The 18934-nt window shown below is 43.0% G+C and overlaps 1 protein-coding gene across 1 annotated transcript; it reads left to right on the top strand.

Moving 5' to 3' along the window:
• Positions 1–5493: 5493 nt before the first annotated feature.
• On the top strand, positions 5494–16009 carry LOC110538971 (hemicentin-1). The gene is made up of 8 exons (XM_021625938.2): positions 5494–6064; positions 6597–6869; positions 6959–7285; positions 8622–8885; positions 10405–10653; positions 11006–11329; positions 11582–11824; positions 12609–16009. Exons 1-8 carry the CDS (start codon positions 6004–6006, stop codon positions 12833–12835), a joined length of 1968 nt encoding a protein of 655 aa, XP_021481613.2. The 5' UTR covers positions 5494–6003; the 3' UTR covers positions 12836–16009.
• Positions 16010–18934: the final 2925 nt, after the last annotated feature.

Genomic DNA, 18934 nt, shown 5'->3' with positions numbered 1-18934 from the left:
AGGCAGGTGTTAGTTATTGTCTCTGATTGGGAACCATATTTAGGTAGCCTGTTTTGTGGGTGGTTGTTTCCTGTCTCTGTGTTCTCTGCACCAGATAGGACTGTTTCGGTTTTGCCACATTTGTTATTTTGTCATTTGAAGTGTTCAGTTTGGATTTATTATTAAATAAGATGAACACTCACCACGCTGCGCTTTGGTCCTCTCCTTCCCAGGAAGAAAGCTGTTCCATGTACAGTGTTTCTTAACGTGTTGAATGGTTTTTCTTTTAAGATTAATGGAAAAGTGGAAGTGACTTTGATAACGACTTCAATGAATCCCGACTGGGAAGTCTATGATTGCGCAATCAACAACCACGGCCACCCACATTTACAGTGGATATGGGGAGTAATGGCTAAACCCTTCTGGTGTGTGACTCTAGTATACTTTATGATTTAAAAAAAAAACACATCTAGTCATCAGCATGTGATACGAGAATTCTTAAAAGTTCAGACAGAACCAAGTTCATGTTCTATGGCTGCATTTATACAGGAAGCCCAATTATCGTCAAAAGGGCTGATCTGATTCCTCAAAAGTTCATTAGTAGCAAAAAATTCTGAATTTGTCTGCCTGTGTTAACGCAGCCAAACAATCTTTCATTTATAATGCTCAAACATTGTGCTGGCTAAAGTGCTCTTTGTGAGTGATTTTTCCCTGAATTATTCCTCATGATGATTGGCAAACAAAGAACGGCAACATCTGGATAGTTAGATCCTTCCCAGAACAGTTTGTAGGGAATTAGAGTATACCTTATCTCAGAGCGCATACGGTACGTAGTCCAGATTGGACCCAATCAGGGAAAACAAGTGACTGGTTTTGGCCAGGATATTTGTTAACTTACATAAGCACTGAGAGGCGTGTGACAGAGAAAGAATGATCAGGGGAAAGCGTTTACATCATTGTAAAATAGGAACCTTGTAGCAGGCATAAGAGCAGAAGAGTTTCAGGAGTCAGATAGAATCCTGTGCAGAAGTTGACTTTTATTTACAGAATAGGATGGTGGTTCAGATGTGTAATTGTATTTTGTAAATATCAACATTTACAAAACAAAAACATTTAAAAAAAATAAACTTCACAAAATGCATTATTGGAGCAGACAAACCTGTCTAGTCCATAAGACTCAGGTTGGGGCTATGTCAGGCTCACGTCAGCCTCCCCTCACTATTACCAAGACAAATCTATCAGAGAACCCCAAAACAGCTGTTTGTGCTCTCCCTAGGACATACCAATGTCAAATGACATTTACAGGTTAACTTTTTTAAAACAAAATAATAAATAAAAAATGTTAATGGCAATCATGTTAACCTTGAATAAGAATATGGCCATGTGAATCATGTAGACCTACTGGACATTCATGTATGTGACTGATTTGAGCTAGGATTAGCTGATATCTATCACACCATTGCAGATGATCGAGACTGCAGTTCTGTTGTCATCATTAACCATTATTGCCTGGCTACCCAAACACCTTGCTCCAGTCAAATAATATGCCCACTGATGTTAGTTTCTTCTCAGTTATGAGTCTGGATCTGAGTACCTCCCCAATGATTTCTAGAATGCACTCACATTCTAACCGTTCTGATTGGTCCCAGAAGGCAATGGGTCGAGCCAGAGTCGTAACACACGTGGGCAAAGCGGCGTTTTGAAAATGCTGTATGTAGTACTGTATGTAGCAAACATAGAGCAGCGGAATAATTCAGTTTGAGTCTTCAGGCAAAAAACATTATGGAAGTAGTTATAGTCCTCTGGGCAGCCATCTTTCTGCAATCTGGTCTCAGAGCATTTCATATCATTCTCTATGTAAATCCGAGACACTCCATTTGGTATGCTATGTTATGTTTCGTATGGTAAGTATTAATTTGTGGATGTCCATCATCCATTTCGTATGATAGTTTACGAATTACAATTTGTTTGATATGTTACGAATTGCAGTTCATAGAATATGTACGAAATGCAATTCGTACAATATGTTACACATTTGCTAAATGCATGATGTGTTATGAATTCCAATTCCAATCCAATGTTAGCTAGATGGCTAGGCAGCTAACACTACTTTAGCTAGCTCTATGGGTTAAGGCTTAAGGTTAGGGTCAAGGTTAGTAGTTAGGTTAAAGGGTTACGGTTAGGGTTAAAGGAAGGGTTAGGTAACATGCTAAAAAGTAGTAAGTTGATGCAAAGTGATGATATTCGAATGCCCAACCTTTGGGTTGCTAGACGTTTGCGTTATACGCCCACCTATCATCCTTTCGTTTTTGTCATAAGTAACCTACAATCTTATGTAACCGTACAAAACGTAACATATCATAGTAATTTGAGTGTCCTAGCTTTGACGTTAACTATGTTACGTCTAGTCTATGAGACCAGTCTGGGGCAGCTGACAGGTCAGGGTTAAATTGGGAGGAGAATTCCCTTGAAATGTTTTTATCTTTAGAGCATGAGTAGACGTGCTTGTGAGTGTGTGTTCTGAGAATAATGTGCGTTTCACGAACCCTGATTCATTGTTGTAGGTGTTTAGTTAGAAACCCCCTATCAATTGTATACTGAGGGAGTGAGTGGCAAATGCTCTATATAAAATCTACTCTAAATACTGTTTAGGAAAATACCCCCTATTCAGAGTGTACCCAACCCACTTACTCACCAGGCCTTATTCTAATTGGCAAGCTATGGGAACGGCTTCTAAATTCCAGTAGCCCCATGAAGAATGTGTAGACACAGAGGGGCATTTGTTGAGCTCATGTATTCTACATGATCATATTTCAGAGGTTTGCGTCAGGGATTAAATGAACAACAACCATATTGTTTTAATGTGCTCCACAAAATGTAACCATTTTTTACTTGCTATCTTTTACACTTTTAAACAGCTTACTGAACTGTGTTAACAACGAGACTGTTGACTGTACTCAGAAGTGTGAGAAAATACAGTCTGGTCACCAAAGCTGACGTGGTCATTAGTTTGTCAACAGGGTACAAGATCACGCCATCAGTGTCCTGTTTCAAAGCATTACAAAGCTATCAGAGGCTGGCCTTGGAGTGGGACACACACTGACTGTGCGCACACACGCACGCGCATGCACGCACACACAGACATGCAGATACTGAGGGGCACAGAGAGCAATGAAACAGTGAGGAGAGAGAAATGGAATGGGATAGGCCTGCAGAAGGGTGAATAGATGAATACACTGTCAGAGGGACACAAGGGACAAGGGGCCACTTTCTACATTTCAGAAACAGTGTAAAGAGGGTGTCAACATTTTCCTTTTCCCCAATTTCTACCTTCTTGAACACACTGTACTGTTTTCCTCTGTGTTAGTGTATTCATTTGTCTGGTGCATTCTCTGTTCTTTTTATGTTGCTAGCAGGGATGTACTGTCCTGCAAATGATGCACTGTTTCCACGTGTTCTGGTATCAAAGTTGCTAAAAGAAAGGAATGAAAGTGTCATCTTAAGAGGAAGTCATGTGTGGGATGAACACTCAAAGAAAAGCTACTGTGTTTCAAATCCTCTAGTGTATTTGTGTTGGTTTGACATGTCGCTCTCTGAAACATCTTAGTACACTGAGGAGCAAACTGAACCTTCGATCCACAGGAAACTGAAATGTTTGAGGTCTGACCCAAAATGCAACGTGTCAACTCCCTCCAGGTCTCTCTGCTTTAACGTACATACGGGGGAGCTACAGGATCTCTGGTGGTAAAGTATCAAAACATACACAGGGCTGACAAAGGGGAGCGGGAGGAAAGCTGAGTTTTGGTTTCCTCAGCTACAGTTCTGAAAATGTCTGTCCCATTTGGTAACTATTTACTTTGCCTTTGACCTTGTTGCTTAGATACGCAGAGCCCCTGTGTGGAGATTCAAGTTTCCTTTTGGCTGGTGGTCAATAACAATATCTTTGATCTATCCATTTACATTGAATACTATTGTTCACATTGAGTGCCTGTGTATGAACTTTCTATAGCGTTTTTGGACATTGACTAGAGACTTTACACGTGGATGTAGGACATATAACACAGACTCAGAGTGTCTTGAGAGCACTGCAGTATGAGAGCACTATTGAATAGGGAGTGTGTCGGAGACATGACTGGAATTCAAACACTTGTTTTTACAACAAGAACACACTGTTTGTTCTTATGGGGAGTCCAGTCCTCCCCTGTATATAACTTTGTCTCTCCTCTCCCTTCACCTCCCCTTTCTCTGACAACTAGCTAGAACAGCCTCTGACCCTAACTCAAGTCTAGAACTCTGCTTAGAAATAGCAGCAGCTGGTATTTTGTAAATAGTCTTGTTCTGATCCCCGGGTATGACTTATCCTCACCGTATCTATTAAACACAGACCAAACCTGGGCTGATGGATGATGTAGGGCTAAGAAATCATCTAAAAGGCTAGAGCTTTAGCTAAATAATTCAATTGTACTAGTCCAGACGGCTACTGTGACTAGACCGAGGGACCCATTCAGACGTGTAGCAGATACACCTTTTGATTGGATGGAGCTCTTGAGTGTCTTCCCACCTGCACTTGCCCACCTGTGGGTTGCTATAAAGCCGGTATAGTGTATAAGATAGTGAGGCATTTCTGTGTTCTCACCATCTCTATTCTAACTAAATATCAGTCTAAGTCAACAGAGATGTTATTTGTGGATGGAGCCATCCCACCGCCCACTACCTCCCCCTCATCTGATGACTTATTATATCATCACCACTTCACCACTCAGTTCTGCATCCACTCTACCAGAGCACACATCACATGACCAAGATATTCAGTACTTTCCACGAGTCTCTTAAATAGACAGGAAAGTGCAGAGAGAAGCTGGAAAGAACAGTTAATTCTAGAATGCACACAGATTCCGCACTACGGTGCTAATTTCAACACTATGAAAAATGATAATAAAAATATGAACATAAATATTCTGAAATTAAATCGATGCAATCAATTGAGTGACTGTTCCCCTGAAATAAATAATATACACAACAAAATTAAAAGATAAATGACTTATTATGTACATTTTATGGAACTGTTAATTTTGTTTGAAATGGAAGAACATAAACACTGCATCACATTGCCTAATGCTAGTGAGTGGGTGTCAAACTGTGAGCTGGTGACCTCAGATGCTTAGACATATAGCCTTTCAGAAAAAAATGAATATTGCTATTTAAATCTCTAACTTGTCATATTTCATAAATCTTTTTAGTTTTGGCTAAATTATATGCCTATTACTGGTGTAGTTCTCTGACTTGTTTCATTTCTTTCTGAACAGACAACAGTACTTCTATAATTTTGGCAAATGTATTTCAATGTATCAGCGGTGAAAGAAATGATGAAGAGCAACACTGGAGAGATGACAGTTGCAGGCTCATGCCTGTCAGAGCAGAGGAAGAGAGATCACATAAAGTGAATGTCATTCTAGTTCTATGAGAGATACAGGCGCAATTATTTTTTTGACCACAACAATGGCCACGCGTTGGTCTATAGGCGATACAATGTTGCGCAAACCATAAACTCTGTCCGGCCCTTTTTTAGATGGCAGGATAAATACACAGCAGGCAACTTGAAGGAACTCTGATTGCTTTTACTATCATTTTTACATCGCAAACAATGGAAATGATGTATGATAAAAGAGAACTACCGCATCCTTGCAAATGGGTTCCAGTATGAAACAGTCCAAAACGAGGTTCCGGGTCCTGTTCCATGGAAATTCCCTAAATTTACATTGATCGGTTTCTTGCGCTTGATGGTTGAAATCGTTCAAAGGGGTCTTCCAGTAAAGAGCACGTGACTTCTCACGATTTTTCGGTCCTGTTCTTGTAATTCAATACAGAGCCAAAATATAATGTGAGACAACTGACCGCTGCGCCTGTTGAAGAGTTGGGCTGTGTGCATGTGGGGACTGGACATTTGGACATCAGACACTGACCACAAGGAATACCGACATTTTTCTACGTCTTTCTAGGAATGAAACATTAGTTTAATATAAAATGTGTGAAATAATATTTAGTCGGATTTTTCTTGGGTTTCCGTTACTTCTCTGGATGGCAGGTAAAGTTAGTTTTGTTATACCGTTATTGAAAAATGTACGAATTTCAAGCAGAATAGGAACACAGATAACGCTAAAATATTTGACATTCCAGTTTTAAGAGGGATAAGAACAATAGCCGCCTTGGTTCGCATTAAAATCCGCAATAACTGGATCGTATTTCATAGTGGCCAAAGAGATAAACTAAGAACCAATAACACTTTTTGGAATAACCAGGAGAGGGCAATGTAGTAGCGGATAAAATCTGTATGCTCGCAGTAAAGATTATGTGACATGACACAAAATGTCAATTTTTTTGTCTTAACGGTTATGTCTTTGTCCAATATACTACGTTGTAAACTTTTTTTCCTATATTTTGATTACTGATTAGAAACTGCCTTCTGAAAAAGGCAACTAATTTTAAACTCTTGTTAGTTTACCATTCTGCATTCTAGGCTTAGACTTGGGATCGTTTATATGTTTAAAGAAACAGTATGTCTGCTTGAGAATGCAAATGAGCTGATTATGGTCTCTGTCATGTGGTCTGACCTGTAGGTGGGCCTACACATGCCGCCTGTCCTATTGAGCTCAGCCCTCTCACATTGGTGGTGAGATATGGAGACTCAGTCTCAGTCAACTGCAGCACATCATCCACAGACTATGAGGGGATGGGCTGGGAGGCCACATCAGGAGGTACAGCTTTAGAAGAGGTCAACTATGTCATCTGGAATGTGGAGAATTTGACAGACTGGACAATACAACCGGCATGCTACCTCACACAAAAAGATGGAGAGCAGTGTATGGAAAAGTTCCCTGTCATTCTATACAGTAAGTTGTTTTTCTTTTGCGTCTTGTACTGAGTTTTGTCAGTGAAAACAATAGTTTTTTCTCACTATATATAACTATTTTGTCTCTAGAGACTCCAGACAGCGTCTCCGTCTCTCCTCAGAGCCACTCTGGTCCCATGGTGGAGGGGACAGAGTACCAGCTGCAGTGTGACATCCAGAACGTCGCTCCTTTACGGAGCCTGGTTGTGAGGTGGTACAAAGGGAATGAACCTGTAAAAACTGAAACATTTCATAACTCCACGAGGATCCCAGTGGATGTGTTCTCCACGCTTAACATCACCCCCAGGAGATTTGAGGATGAAGTAAAGTACAGATGTGAGGCAGAGCTGGACCTGGGACCGAAGGGACCATTAGCTTCTGTCCTCTCATCACAGACTCTTCATTTTGCTGTTTACTGTAAGTCTTTTTGTTTTCTTTTTGGGGTTGGTGGCCCTGCGGGGCTGTTCAATGTTGGTCCTGGAGTGCCGAGGCACTTCTGGTTTTCATCCTCTCCTTCTAACAAGGGACTAATTCAGACCTGGGACAATTTACAGGTGAGTGCAACCAGGTAGAAACAAAAAAATTGAAGTGTTTTGGGCCTAAGGGACTATTTCATTTCACATTCTTCAAACGATCCTAAAGGGATGTCATTGACCCTTTTGTTTGATGTTAACTTCAGTCTGCAGTGCCTGTAGTCTGTATCAATGGCAAAACTGTCATCAGCCAAAACAGCTGTGAAGTCCTTGGTTGCTGCACCCATTGCAACTAGCGGCAGGATGTGGGGAGTGCTGACTGAGGGGAACTGTAGTTCTGCCTGGATGACAGCTTGTGGTGGCTCATCTTAAAGGGGAAGGCAGCCATTATTTTTGTCTGCGACATATTGCCTGACAACTCAAACTGAATTCTTCCACTGCTCTATGTTAGCTACAAAGTTCCATCTAAAACTGCCATTGTTGAAGTCGTTTGTAGTGACGTCAAAATGAGGGGTATTCTACAAACAAAGTAATCAGCGATTGGATCAGCTCTAACCAATCAGAGTGTCAAAGCCAATGAACAATTTTCAAAACACCGCTTTACCCACGTTTACCCATGTTTACCCACGGACCAATCAGAATAGTTAGAATATGTTTGCGTTCCTCAAATCGTCGGGGAGGTAGTCAGATCAAGACTTATTGCGGAGGAGAAACTAACATCTGTGGGAGTGGTGTAGCATTTTGGGTAGTCAGGTACGGACTATTAGTGTGTTCCAACAAATCCAAAATTCCAAACGATCACAACAGCAATTTGCATGTGTTTTTGTCTCTCCTAACTTTCTATTAGCCTTCATTGTACTGTTAATTTAACAGCCTGCTGAAAGGTCTCTGTCATTTTCCCCAGTACTGTTACTATACTTATTGAATGCAAAATATTACAGCATAGCTGAGTACACAACACATAACCTAAGCTGCACTGTTGAGGGTTATCCTGTACCTGAGGTCATTTGGTACAATACAAATAGTATTTAACATCTTTGAATTGATTTAGCTGTGCTTGATTGAGCTTATCTGTGCAATGGAATCAATGTAATAGTCCCAAAAGTTCAAACCCCACCCATGTAGCAATCCAGGACAGGCCCAAGCAAATATGCAAAGTATTTTAATGAAAATGTAAAATACTCTTTGAACCCAGGTCTTCTGTCCATATTTGTATTTTCTATATCATCGTCTGTTGTATTTTTGGTCTTATTATGCTCATGTCACTCTCGTGCCTCCAGTCCCACCACAGAACATTCTGGAGCTGAGGGACACAGAAGTTGATGTTGGTTCCCCTACTGGGCTGAATTGCTCCTCAGATGGGAACCCCCGGCCAGAGTACTCCTGGACTTATCACCGGGCTCCCAACGTGAAATTGAAGAACAATGATGGGGGGTCCCTACTGACCATCGAGCAGACCACAGGGGAGAACATTGGGACTTACACATGCCACGCCAGTAATACCCTGGGAAAGGTCTTTAAAATAGCCAGGGTCTCTGTCAGAGGTAAGACCTTCACCAAATATAATGAATTATTGGATTTTGCCTGTCCGGATGCTTAAAGCGCTTTACATAGTAAGGGGGACACTCTATGTGCTGTATTCACAGTTGCATTTGTCATCTTTGCTTATGCCTACTGGACATTATGTCATTGTTCAGTGACGCATTTGTATATGATAGTCTATTATAATATGATACTATCATAATTTCGTGACAGCAAATATGATGAGGAACATGCATTGAAATCAATATTACTGGACTGTCCCTTTAATACCAGGAATAAAACTGAGCTCAACCAGTATTTTACTGGAGAGGGAAAAAAAATAGTATGCCTACAGCTTTGTTTTCCCAAATTAATCTCTGCTTTCTGAAATGTCGTTATGTATAGCCTATCTAGGCTATTGATGTGGTTTCTCGTTCCATAATTGAATAACACATTTAGAAACGGCCTGGTGCTTGTGGGGGAGGGTTGTTTTCTATTATATTTAAGAGGGAGTGGAGTTGAGGGATAGAGTGAATGTGCTGTGCTGGCTGCACTTTCGTTAAATAAGTCAACAATTCGGCGCCGCTCGGCTGCAACTTCCACTGAACTAGAGAAAAGCACTCGAATATATATATTCAGAGGCTGCTAAATAACGGGCCGATAGACATCCAGGCGGCTTACAAAGCCTCGAGCTCAGGCAATGAAGGATTTGTACCTAAATCGCCTTATTTCATTGGCTTTGACTTTGGAACTGTTGTCGCTGTTGAATGGATCAGAATCAAGTAAGTTTTTGTAGCGCACTGAACGGGAAGTGATCGGTGGTGTCCACTATAGAACATGTTAACGTGCTCATCGTCATACAAATTGCCTGACAACTTTATTTTGTTTATTCTAAAATATGATGAGAAAAAAATACCACACTAGTAGACGCACATTGTTGAGATGAAATAGGCTACAAAGGTAGATATTGGCTTATTTGCCATAACCTGGCTATAACCTGGCTCTGTGCTCTCTGATTCTGAGAGTCAACATCATGTATAGAAATACTATTCCTAGGTATTTTAGTCATATTCCTTAATCCAGCAATAGTGTTAAAGAACCACGGAAATGCCTGCGCAAACACACAGACACACACACACACACTAAATCCCAGTTCATTGAATAAATAATTGCTTAACTTGTTGAAGTTACATTGAAGTTATGTAGAGATGTGCTTCATGTGAAGTATGTTATTTAGTTGTGAAGTGGGTTACATTATTGATGGAGCTTATTAGGGGAAGGGAGAGTGACATAAAAGCCCCGCTAAAGAATGAGATGCAAAAAAAGTCCATTTTTGTGAAGGAAGTGTATCCTTCCTTCCTGGCTCATTTTCCTGTATTTTGGTCTACTGAGTCACTGGCGGCTTTCAGCTGTATGTCACATTGGACCACACTTTACCTTTTTTGCTGCTGCTCATTGAAATATGATGTGATTTATTGTTGGATATTACCAGGTATTTAAATGATGTAATTCATTATCTCTCTTTTCTCCTAACTCTGTAAGGAGCGGAGCCGGTATGTCCTATCAAACTAATCCCTGAGAGTGTGGTGGTGAAATATGGATCTCCAATCTCAGTGTCGTGCAGAAACACAACCAGTGTTGAAGAGATCTACTGGACCACAGGTCCAGAAGTTGTCAATGACACTACCTGGAGTGTTTTGGAACTCCTAGACTGGGACATAAGGCCTGGTTGTAAGGCAACCTTTCAGGGGATTGGAAGATGCAGTAAGCCTCTGCACATCACAGTATACAGTAAGTGAAGATGCTGTCTTCCTCATTCTCTATGTGAGAAGAACAATGTCTCTATCCGTAAGGGGTATCCTCTATATCTGGCTGGTATAATATATTATACTGTATATTGTATTATATGAACATTGTGAATGGCATTTCATGCTCCTGTTGTACCGAAAAAAACCAATCTGTGACCCCAAAACCGCAACACCTACCGAGGGGGTTTGGTGAACCGTTACACCATTATTATTCACCATATGCTCTTACACATATTTACGGTCTCTTTTTTACTGTTTTGTATGAACTTCTAGTTGTTTTTAAAGGTTGGTTTTCATCTTGAAACACTAATAAGTCTGAAAATTGTCTTCCACAGAGACTCCAGACAGCGTCTCCATCTCTGTTCTGAGACACTCTGGTCCCATGGTGGAGGGGACACAGTACCAGCTGCAGTGTGACATCCAGAACATCGCTCCTCTACAGAACCTGGTTGTGAAGTGGTACAAAGGGAATGAACCCTTAGATAATGTAACTTACAGTACTGTCAGTACGACACCAGTGGATGTGTCAGATACTCTGATGATCAGCCCCAGTAGAGATGATGATGGAGCTCAGTATAGATGTAGAGCAGAACTGGACCTGGGACCAGCGGGACCACAGCATAGAGTGACATCAGAACCTCTCAGCATTACTGTACACTGTGAGTTGCTGAGAACTGTTCATATATACAAACCATGCTAACGTTGTATAACGTGTGATAATACATTAGCTCTATGCACATTCCGTAAGTGCGTAATGTTCGACGGTGAAGTCTCACTCCACTGTCTTTTAATGTTAGAAGAAAATAATCAAACTTACAATTGTGTTTGTTTCCTTCACTGCAGTAATTAATTCAAGAAATGCGTTGTCATATTTTCACCACCTGCCTTTTTACTCCCTCTCTCTCTCTAAGATAAGCCATGCATCAATGCATCTCGACTGCCAGTGAGGATACCTGTGTTCAGGGGCTATCCTGAGGAGTTAGTGTGTGAGGCTGAGGGTTACCCACAGCCCAGGATAAAGTGGGTCTATGACCCAGCGAAGCATGTCAGTGAGGCGGGAGGCAACCTGACTGTCTTTGAGGCAGGGCTCTACAACTGCACCGCCACCAACGACGTGGCGACGAGCTTCATTGTGGTAGAGGTGGTTTTAAATGGTAATGGAACCTTTATTAAACTGTATTAAACCCTTTATTGACTGTTTATGAAAGTCTTGTAGACCGTTTTCTTCTTGCTGGTCTGCTTCCTCCTCCCATCTATCTGGTCTCCTTTCTCTCTCTGTGTCTGTTATTCTTTGGTTGACTGATTAATGTTTTCTGAACAAATTGTATTAATAGCTTTTAACTATGCAGTTTTTCTCATATGTCCTTTACCCGTTGACCAATCCAAAACCTCTTAGTTACTGGTTTCTGAACTGCTCTCCTCCTGCCACATTCTGTAGTCAGATACATGTAGTACATCTCTGTTGTGTGAGGGAGTTTGAACCAAAGCTGCAAAACATGAGATGATGAGGGGACAGTATATTTTTGTGCACATATAAAATCAGGCATGAAACAAACTCCTTGGGAAGGGCACCTGGTGAGGGTAGGTAGAACTGAGCATCATCCATCATTCATTGAAAAGTGTTGGGTAAAGTTGTTGAATATTTGGCAGTTTAGCTCAGTACTGACTGTTTCCTTGTAGAAGACTATTTCAAGGTTAAAGTTGAGCAATGTCCCCACTCTTACGGTATGTTGTAGATCTACTCTGACTGGTGGGATCATGTAATATTATGTTAAGTAATACGTGCTTATTCTTTCCTGTTGAAAGAAGTAGGAATAAATCAGTGTATTGACACTTCTCTATTTGATGGTGAAAATGGTTCAGTCTGAGGTGGCGCCAGAACATTAACAGAGTGTGATGGATTAATGGGTGTTTGTTGTTTTGTCTCTCTTGTCACAGAGGACTACCTGCCCCTCATAGCGGGCTTCGTGGCCTTCATGGTCGTGGTCATCTCGGTCATCTTCGTCTTCATCTACTCCATCTACTACAAGAACACCAAGATGGGCCGCTACAGCCTGAAGAAGGCCAAGCTCAGCAGCACGCCCAACGGCAACGTAGCGCAGAACGGCGGCCGGGACACTCCGCTCCCGATGACTAAACTGTCTCAGCCAAACATCAACTTTTAAGAGAACGAGCTTTATTGGGATGAGCCCTTCTTTCCCCGCTGAGAGACTAAGTGACTAAGTGAGAGACCAAGTGGTTGAGGTGGTTGCGGGGCTGGTCACAACTCATTCAGCTGTCAGATGCAGGTCTGGATTGTAATAGTTGGGAGTGTCTCCTGACTCTCCTCCAACCTCCCTATGCTTCATATGCACTCCCTTTCCACTTTAGCACTAAGATTTTAAGTACAGATCAGTCCCTCTATTTCCTCTTCTACTGAAGTACCTGATGAGGTAGAATAACCTCTGTTTTTAGTGTGAGCTTTATGATCTATTCTACACATTCAAAGTGTAGCTGATGTTTTCTCTGAAGGACAAGAAGAAGTAGCAGCGAATGGACAAGTTGAAATCCCTCTTTGGAAATTGGCTTAATTGAAATGTATTTTTTATATGACTGGTTTTGGAAAAACTGGTTTGTATTGCATAAGCACCAACAAGGAAATTGTTATGTCATTTTGAATGTCTTTTTTTAGTTTGGTCTGATGACAATGTAATTGCTGTCATATAATGCAATTGCTTGAAGAGCAGCACACAATTGGAATTGTGAGAATGTTCCCTTTGCCTGGATGTGATGTCTTGCTCATGACAAGAAGCTTCAGAGTGTAACCTGCAGTACAGTGGAGGCTGCTGAGGGGAGGACGGCTCATAATAATGGCTGGAACGCCGTGAATGGAATGGCATCAAACACATGGAAACCATGTTTGGTGTATTTGATACCATTCCACTAATTCCACTCCAGCCATTACCACGAGCCCGTCCTCCCCAATTAAGGTGCTACCAACCTCCTGTGCTACAGTATATGCACACAACTTATTTAGGTTGTGAGCACAATGATCACTGAAACCAATTAATATAGCCTACATGTGAAAAGTATTATTTCCCCAGAGTGTGAATTATTCCGTGACATTCAGGGGTCTTTATTTTTTTCGACTTCCTAAAAAAAGAAAATTGGTGAGGGAGCCCAATAGTAAAGATATATTTTTACAGTAAACATGTGTTACCTTTTAATGTGGCATGAACACTAACAGTCATGATGTTTTCATCTGATTCTCAAACAAATCACTTCAAAAATTATTAAGTTACCTGTGCACTTTTGTCCACAAAATAATTCCAGCTTCCAAACAGTGCACCCTCCATTTCACCAAGGGAAAGAGACATCTGTTACAAAAGACCAAACAGTGTACTGACATTCAGTGATTGTAAGGAAGCCTACACTCTTGTAGCCTGAATTCATTGATGAGTCTTGCTGACAAATGTACATAAAAAAAAATTCTGGACACCTGAAAAGGGGCTGAAATACGGGATACAACTACAGCTGTCTGTCCCAAGCTCATGTGAGGGCCCAGTTGAAACAATGTTGCAAAGCTCAAAACAGACATCAGAGAGGCAGACAGGTGGAGAATGAATGCGATTGAAAGAACCTGAACCAGGTTAAACCAGTGGTGAGCTCATTTAGGGGAGCTCATGTCTCATGTCTCGCTACTCTGTTACTACTCTACACTTCCACTGCATCTGGAGTGTTCAGTGTTTTAACTGCATCACTGTAATGTGAGTTCTGAAGGTGTGGAAGGGGCAGTTGGTGTGTGGTTGCCTCTTCCTGTAAGCAGATTGAATCAAGCCATTCTTATCAAATGCAGGAGTCAAGAGAAAGCCTGGAGCTCAAGAGTAATGTCAATACTTTTTAGGTCCCACTGCACATTGTGGCCTAAAACCTTTGTAGTTACATGGTAGTTACATTGTTACATAGTCCTTACAGCTGTTATACCGGTTTGTTATACAGTTACAGGTATGTAACACTTTGTAATTACATGGTAGTTACATTGTTACATAGTACTTACAGCTGTTATACCGGTTTGTTATACAGTTACAGGCATGTAACATTTTGTAATTACATGGGTTTGTAATACAGTTACAGGTATGTAACACTTTGTAGTTACATGGTAGTTACATTGTTACATAGTCCTTACAGCTGTTATACCGGTTTGTTATACAGTTACAAGTATGTAACACTTTGTAATTACATGGTAGTTACATTGTTACATAGTACTTACAGCTGTTATACCGGTTTGTTATACAGTTACAGGCATGTAACACTTTGTAATTACATGAGTTTGTTATACAGTTACAAGTATGTAACACTTTGTAATTACATGGTAGTTACATTGTTGCATAGTACTTACAGCTGTTTTACCGGTTTGTTATACAGTTACAGGTATGTAACACTTTGTAATTACAAGGTGCCCATATACACTCACCGGACAGTTTATTAGGTACACCACCCAATTCACGAAAATGTATCACTCCTACAGACAGTTAGTCATCTGGCCGTGGCTTGCTATATAAATCAGGCAGACGGGCATCAAAGCATATAATTAATGTTCGATTGAACGTTAAAATGGGAAAAACGAGTGACCTAAACGACTTTGAGCATGGCACACCAAATCCAGTATCTCAGAAACGAGCGCCCACGACCCATCCTGCCTGGTGTCAACAGTACAGGCTGGTGACGGTGGTGTATCACCGTCCAAACTGCAGCAACTGCGTGATGCCACCGTGTCAGCATGGACCAACATCCCTGTGGAACATTTTGACTTGTAGAATCCATGTCCCGAATAATTCAGGCTGTTCTGGAGGCAAAGTGGGTCTGACTCGGAACTAGATGGGTGTACCTAATAGACTGGCCAATGAGTGTATGTAACTGCAATGTAAATGCATACGTTTTATGCTACTTCATGTAAACTCAAAGCCTTTTGTGTATGTAATATAAAATATAGAACTGTATATTTAATAAAGTCTGTAAAAATGAGTGCCTCTACATTTAAGGGCCCATAGAGTATGTGGAGAATAGATTTGCAAAGGGGGGGGGGGGCTTATAGGGAACAAGAGAACAATTAATATTGTACAAAGGGATGGTCAGTGTAGATTTTCTACCAATATTGGTCCTCTGGTTGTTAGGAGAGTGAGTTTCTCCCCTGATCCCCTTTCACCACAGTATGTAGTCTACACAAACTTCTGTGGAGATCTTTTGTTTCACAATCCTCTCATGTAAATACTCCTGAGTTAAGAAATTCATTTGTATTAATCTATTGTATAATATTGCTTTGAGTTATCATTAAAATATTGAGTTTTTTATGATGATAATTATTGTTGTATTGTGAAAATGACTGAACAAATAATTGAGCAAAATGTGTTTAATATTTCTAAAAAATAATTGTTTATTTAACACAAATATCAGAATTTCCTTTTCAGAAAGTAAATTATATATATATTTTTTTTTTAACTGTTACATTTCTAATGTTACAAAATGTAAATTAGGACCTATGGCTTTTTATACCCCCAATAGGCCTAGAGAATACCCCACACTACAGTATTTATTTTGTGAATTGTGTATGCTCCCAGGAGATCAATTTATGATGCTATCTTGTTTCATCGCTACAACTCCCGGACGGGCTCGGGAGAGACGAAGGTTGAAAGTCCTCCGATACACAACCCAACCAAGCCGCACTGTTTCTTAACACAGCGCGCATCCAACCCGGAAGCTAGCCGCACCAATGTGTCGGAGGAAACACCGTGCACCTGGCAACCTTGGTTAGCGCTCACTGCGCCCGGACCGCCACAGGAGTCGCTGGTGCATGATGAAACAAGGATATCCCTACCGGCCAAGCCCTCCCTAACCCGGACGACGCTAGGCCAATTGTGCGTCGCCCCACTTCCGGCGCCACTAGGCAGGAGACGGGGAGTATGAGAGTGGGATCCATGGGCCGCTCCTCTGTGTCATACAGCCGGGACAATGCGTCTGCCGTCACATTCTGGGAGCCTGGTCTGTAGGAAAGGGTAAACACAAAAAGGTTTCAATCTCCTTGCTGCCCGGATGTACTCCAGATTGCGGTGGTAAATCCAGATGAGGAAAGGGTGTTTAGCCCCCTCAAGCCAATGTCTCCACGCCTTCAGAGCCTTGACGACAGCCAATTACTCTGCGGTCACTCTCCGGACTGCTGGAAGAACATGCACTTCTCAGCCTTGACGTACAGGTCATGCTCCAACAGGAGACCAAGCACCCTGCACAGCAAGGACACATGCTCGGTGCGTGTAGCATATCAGAATGTCATCAATATACACCACAACATCCTGCCCGTGCAGGTCCCTGAAAATCTCGTCTACAATGGCCTGGAAGATTGATGGCGCATTCATCAACCCGTACGGCATGACGAGGTACTCATAGTGCCCTGAGGTGGTACTGAAAGCCAACTTCCACTCGTCTCCCTCCCGGATACGCACCAGGTTGTAAGCGCTCCTGAGATCTAGTTTGGTGAAGAAGCGCGCACTGTGCATTGACTCAATCGCTGTGGCTATGAGCGGTAGGGGGTAACTATACCTCACAGTGATCTGGTTCAGACCCTGATAGTCAATACACGCAGACCTCCCCCTTCTTCTTCCCAAAAAAGAAACTTGAGGAGCCGGGTGAAGTGGAGGACCGAATGTACCCCTGATGCAGGGATTCGGAGACATATGTTTCCATAGCCTCCGTCTCCGCCTGTGAGAGGGGATACACGTGACTCCTGGGAAGTGGAGAGTCTACCAGGAGATTCATCACGCAATCGCCCCGTCGATGGGGTGGTAATTGAGTCGCCTTCTTTTTGGAGAAAGCGATAGCCAAATCAGGCATATTCAGGGGGAATGCACGCAGTGGAGACCTGGTCTGGACTCTCCACCAGAGTAGCACCAACGGAAACCCATTAACACCTCCCCGAGCACTCTCGCGTCTACCCCGTGAGAGCCCTCTGTGGCCAAGAAACAGTGGGGTCATGACAAACTAACCAGTGTAGGCCTAGCACCACTGGAAACGCAGGAGAGTCAATAAGGAAGAGACTAATTGTCTCCCTGCGTCACCATGCCCTGAGGAGAGGTGGCCTCCCTGATCAACCCTGACCCTAATGGTCGACTATCTAAGGCATGAACGGGGAAAGGCACAGACACCGGAACAAAGAGGATACCTAAACTATTGGCGAACGATCTATCTATAAAATTCCCAGCCGCGCCTGAATCGACGAGCGCCTTATGCTGGGAATGCGGGGAAAACTCAGAGAAAGTGACATACATAAACATATGTGCGACAGAGGGCTCTGGGTGAGAATGGTGCCGGCTCACCTGGGGTGACGCCAGAGCGCCCTGTCTGCTGCCTTGATACCCAGAGGAACCAACCCGGTTCTGTGGCCACAGATGGTGCACGAGCTGGCACCCCCCCCCCCCGGTCTCCCTGCGCACCGCCCCTCCCAGCTTCATTGGTATCGGAGAGGGGGGATGGAACCAACAGACCCCGATCTGAATGTCCGCGGCCAGCCAGCAGGTTATCCAGACGGATGGACAGGTCCACCAGCTGGTCGAATGTGAGGGTGGTGTCTCTGCAGGCCAACTCCCGACGGACGTCCTCGCGCAAACTGCAGCGATAATGGTCAATCAGGGCCCTGTCGTTCCATCCCGCGCCGGCAGCCAGGGTCCGAAACTCCAGGGCAAACTCCTGGGCGCTCCTCGTCCCCTGTCTCAGATGGAATAGGCGTTCACCCGCCGCTCTACCCTTGGGCGGGTGGTCGAAGACTGCCCGGAAACGGCGGGTGAACTCCTCAAACCGGTCCAACGCCACAGCTCCCTCTCTCCATACGGCTTTGGCCCACTCCAGGGCTTTCCCGGTGAGGCACGAGACGAGGGCGGACACCCTCTCATGGCCCGAAGGAGCCAGGTGGATGGTTGCCAGGTACAAGTCCAGCTGCAAGAGGAACCCCTGGCAGTTTGCAGCCGTCCCATTGTATTCCTGGGGAAGGGAGAGACGAATCCCACTGGGACCAGGAGAAAGAGGGGCGTGTATTGGAGATCCCGGCTGTGCTGGTGGAGGCGCTGGGAGAACTCCCTGTCTCTCCCAGCGGTCCATTGTCTGGGCAACGTGGTCCATCGCGGTGCCAAGATGGTGGAGCATTGCTGCGTGCTCCTGGATGCGCTCCTCCACCCCTATACCCAGGGTACCTGCTCCTGCCTACTCCATAAGTTTGGTCCGGTATTCTGTAAGGGGTG

The sequence above is a fragment of the Oncorhynchus mykiss genome, chromosome 12, assembly GCF_013265735.2.
Source record: "Oncorhynchus mykiss isolate Arlee chromosome 12, USDA_OmykA_1.1, whole genome shotgun sequence".
Taxonomy (NCBI): Eukaryota; Metazoa; Chordata; class Actinopteri; order Salmoniformes; family Salmonidae; genus Oncorhynchus; species Oncorhynchus mykiss.
Note: the sequence above shows the minus strand (reverse complement) of the source record. Positions and strands in the feature narration are given on the sequence as shown.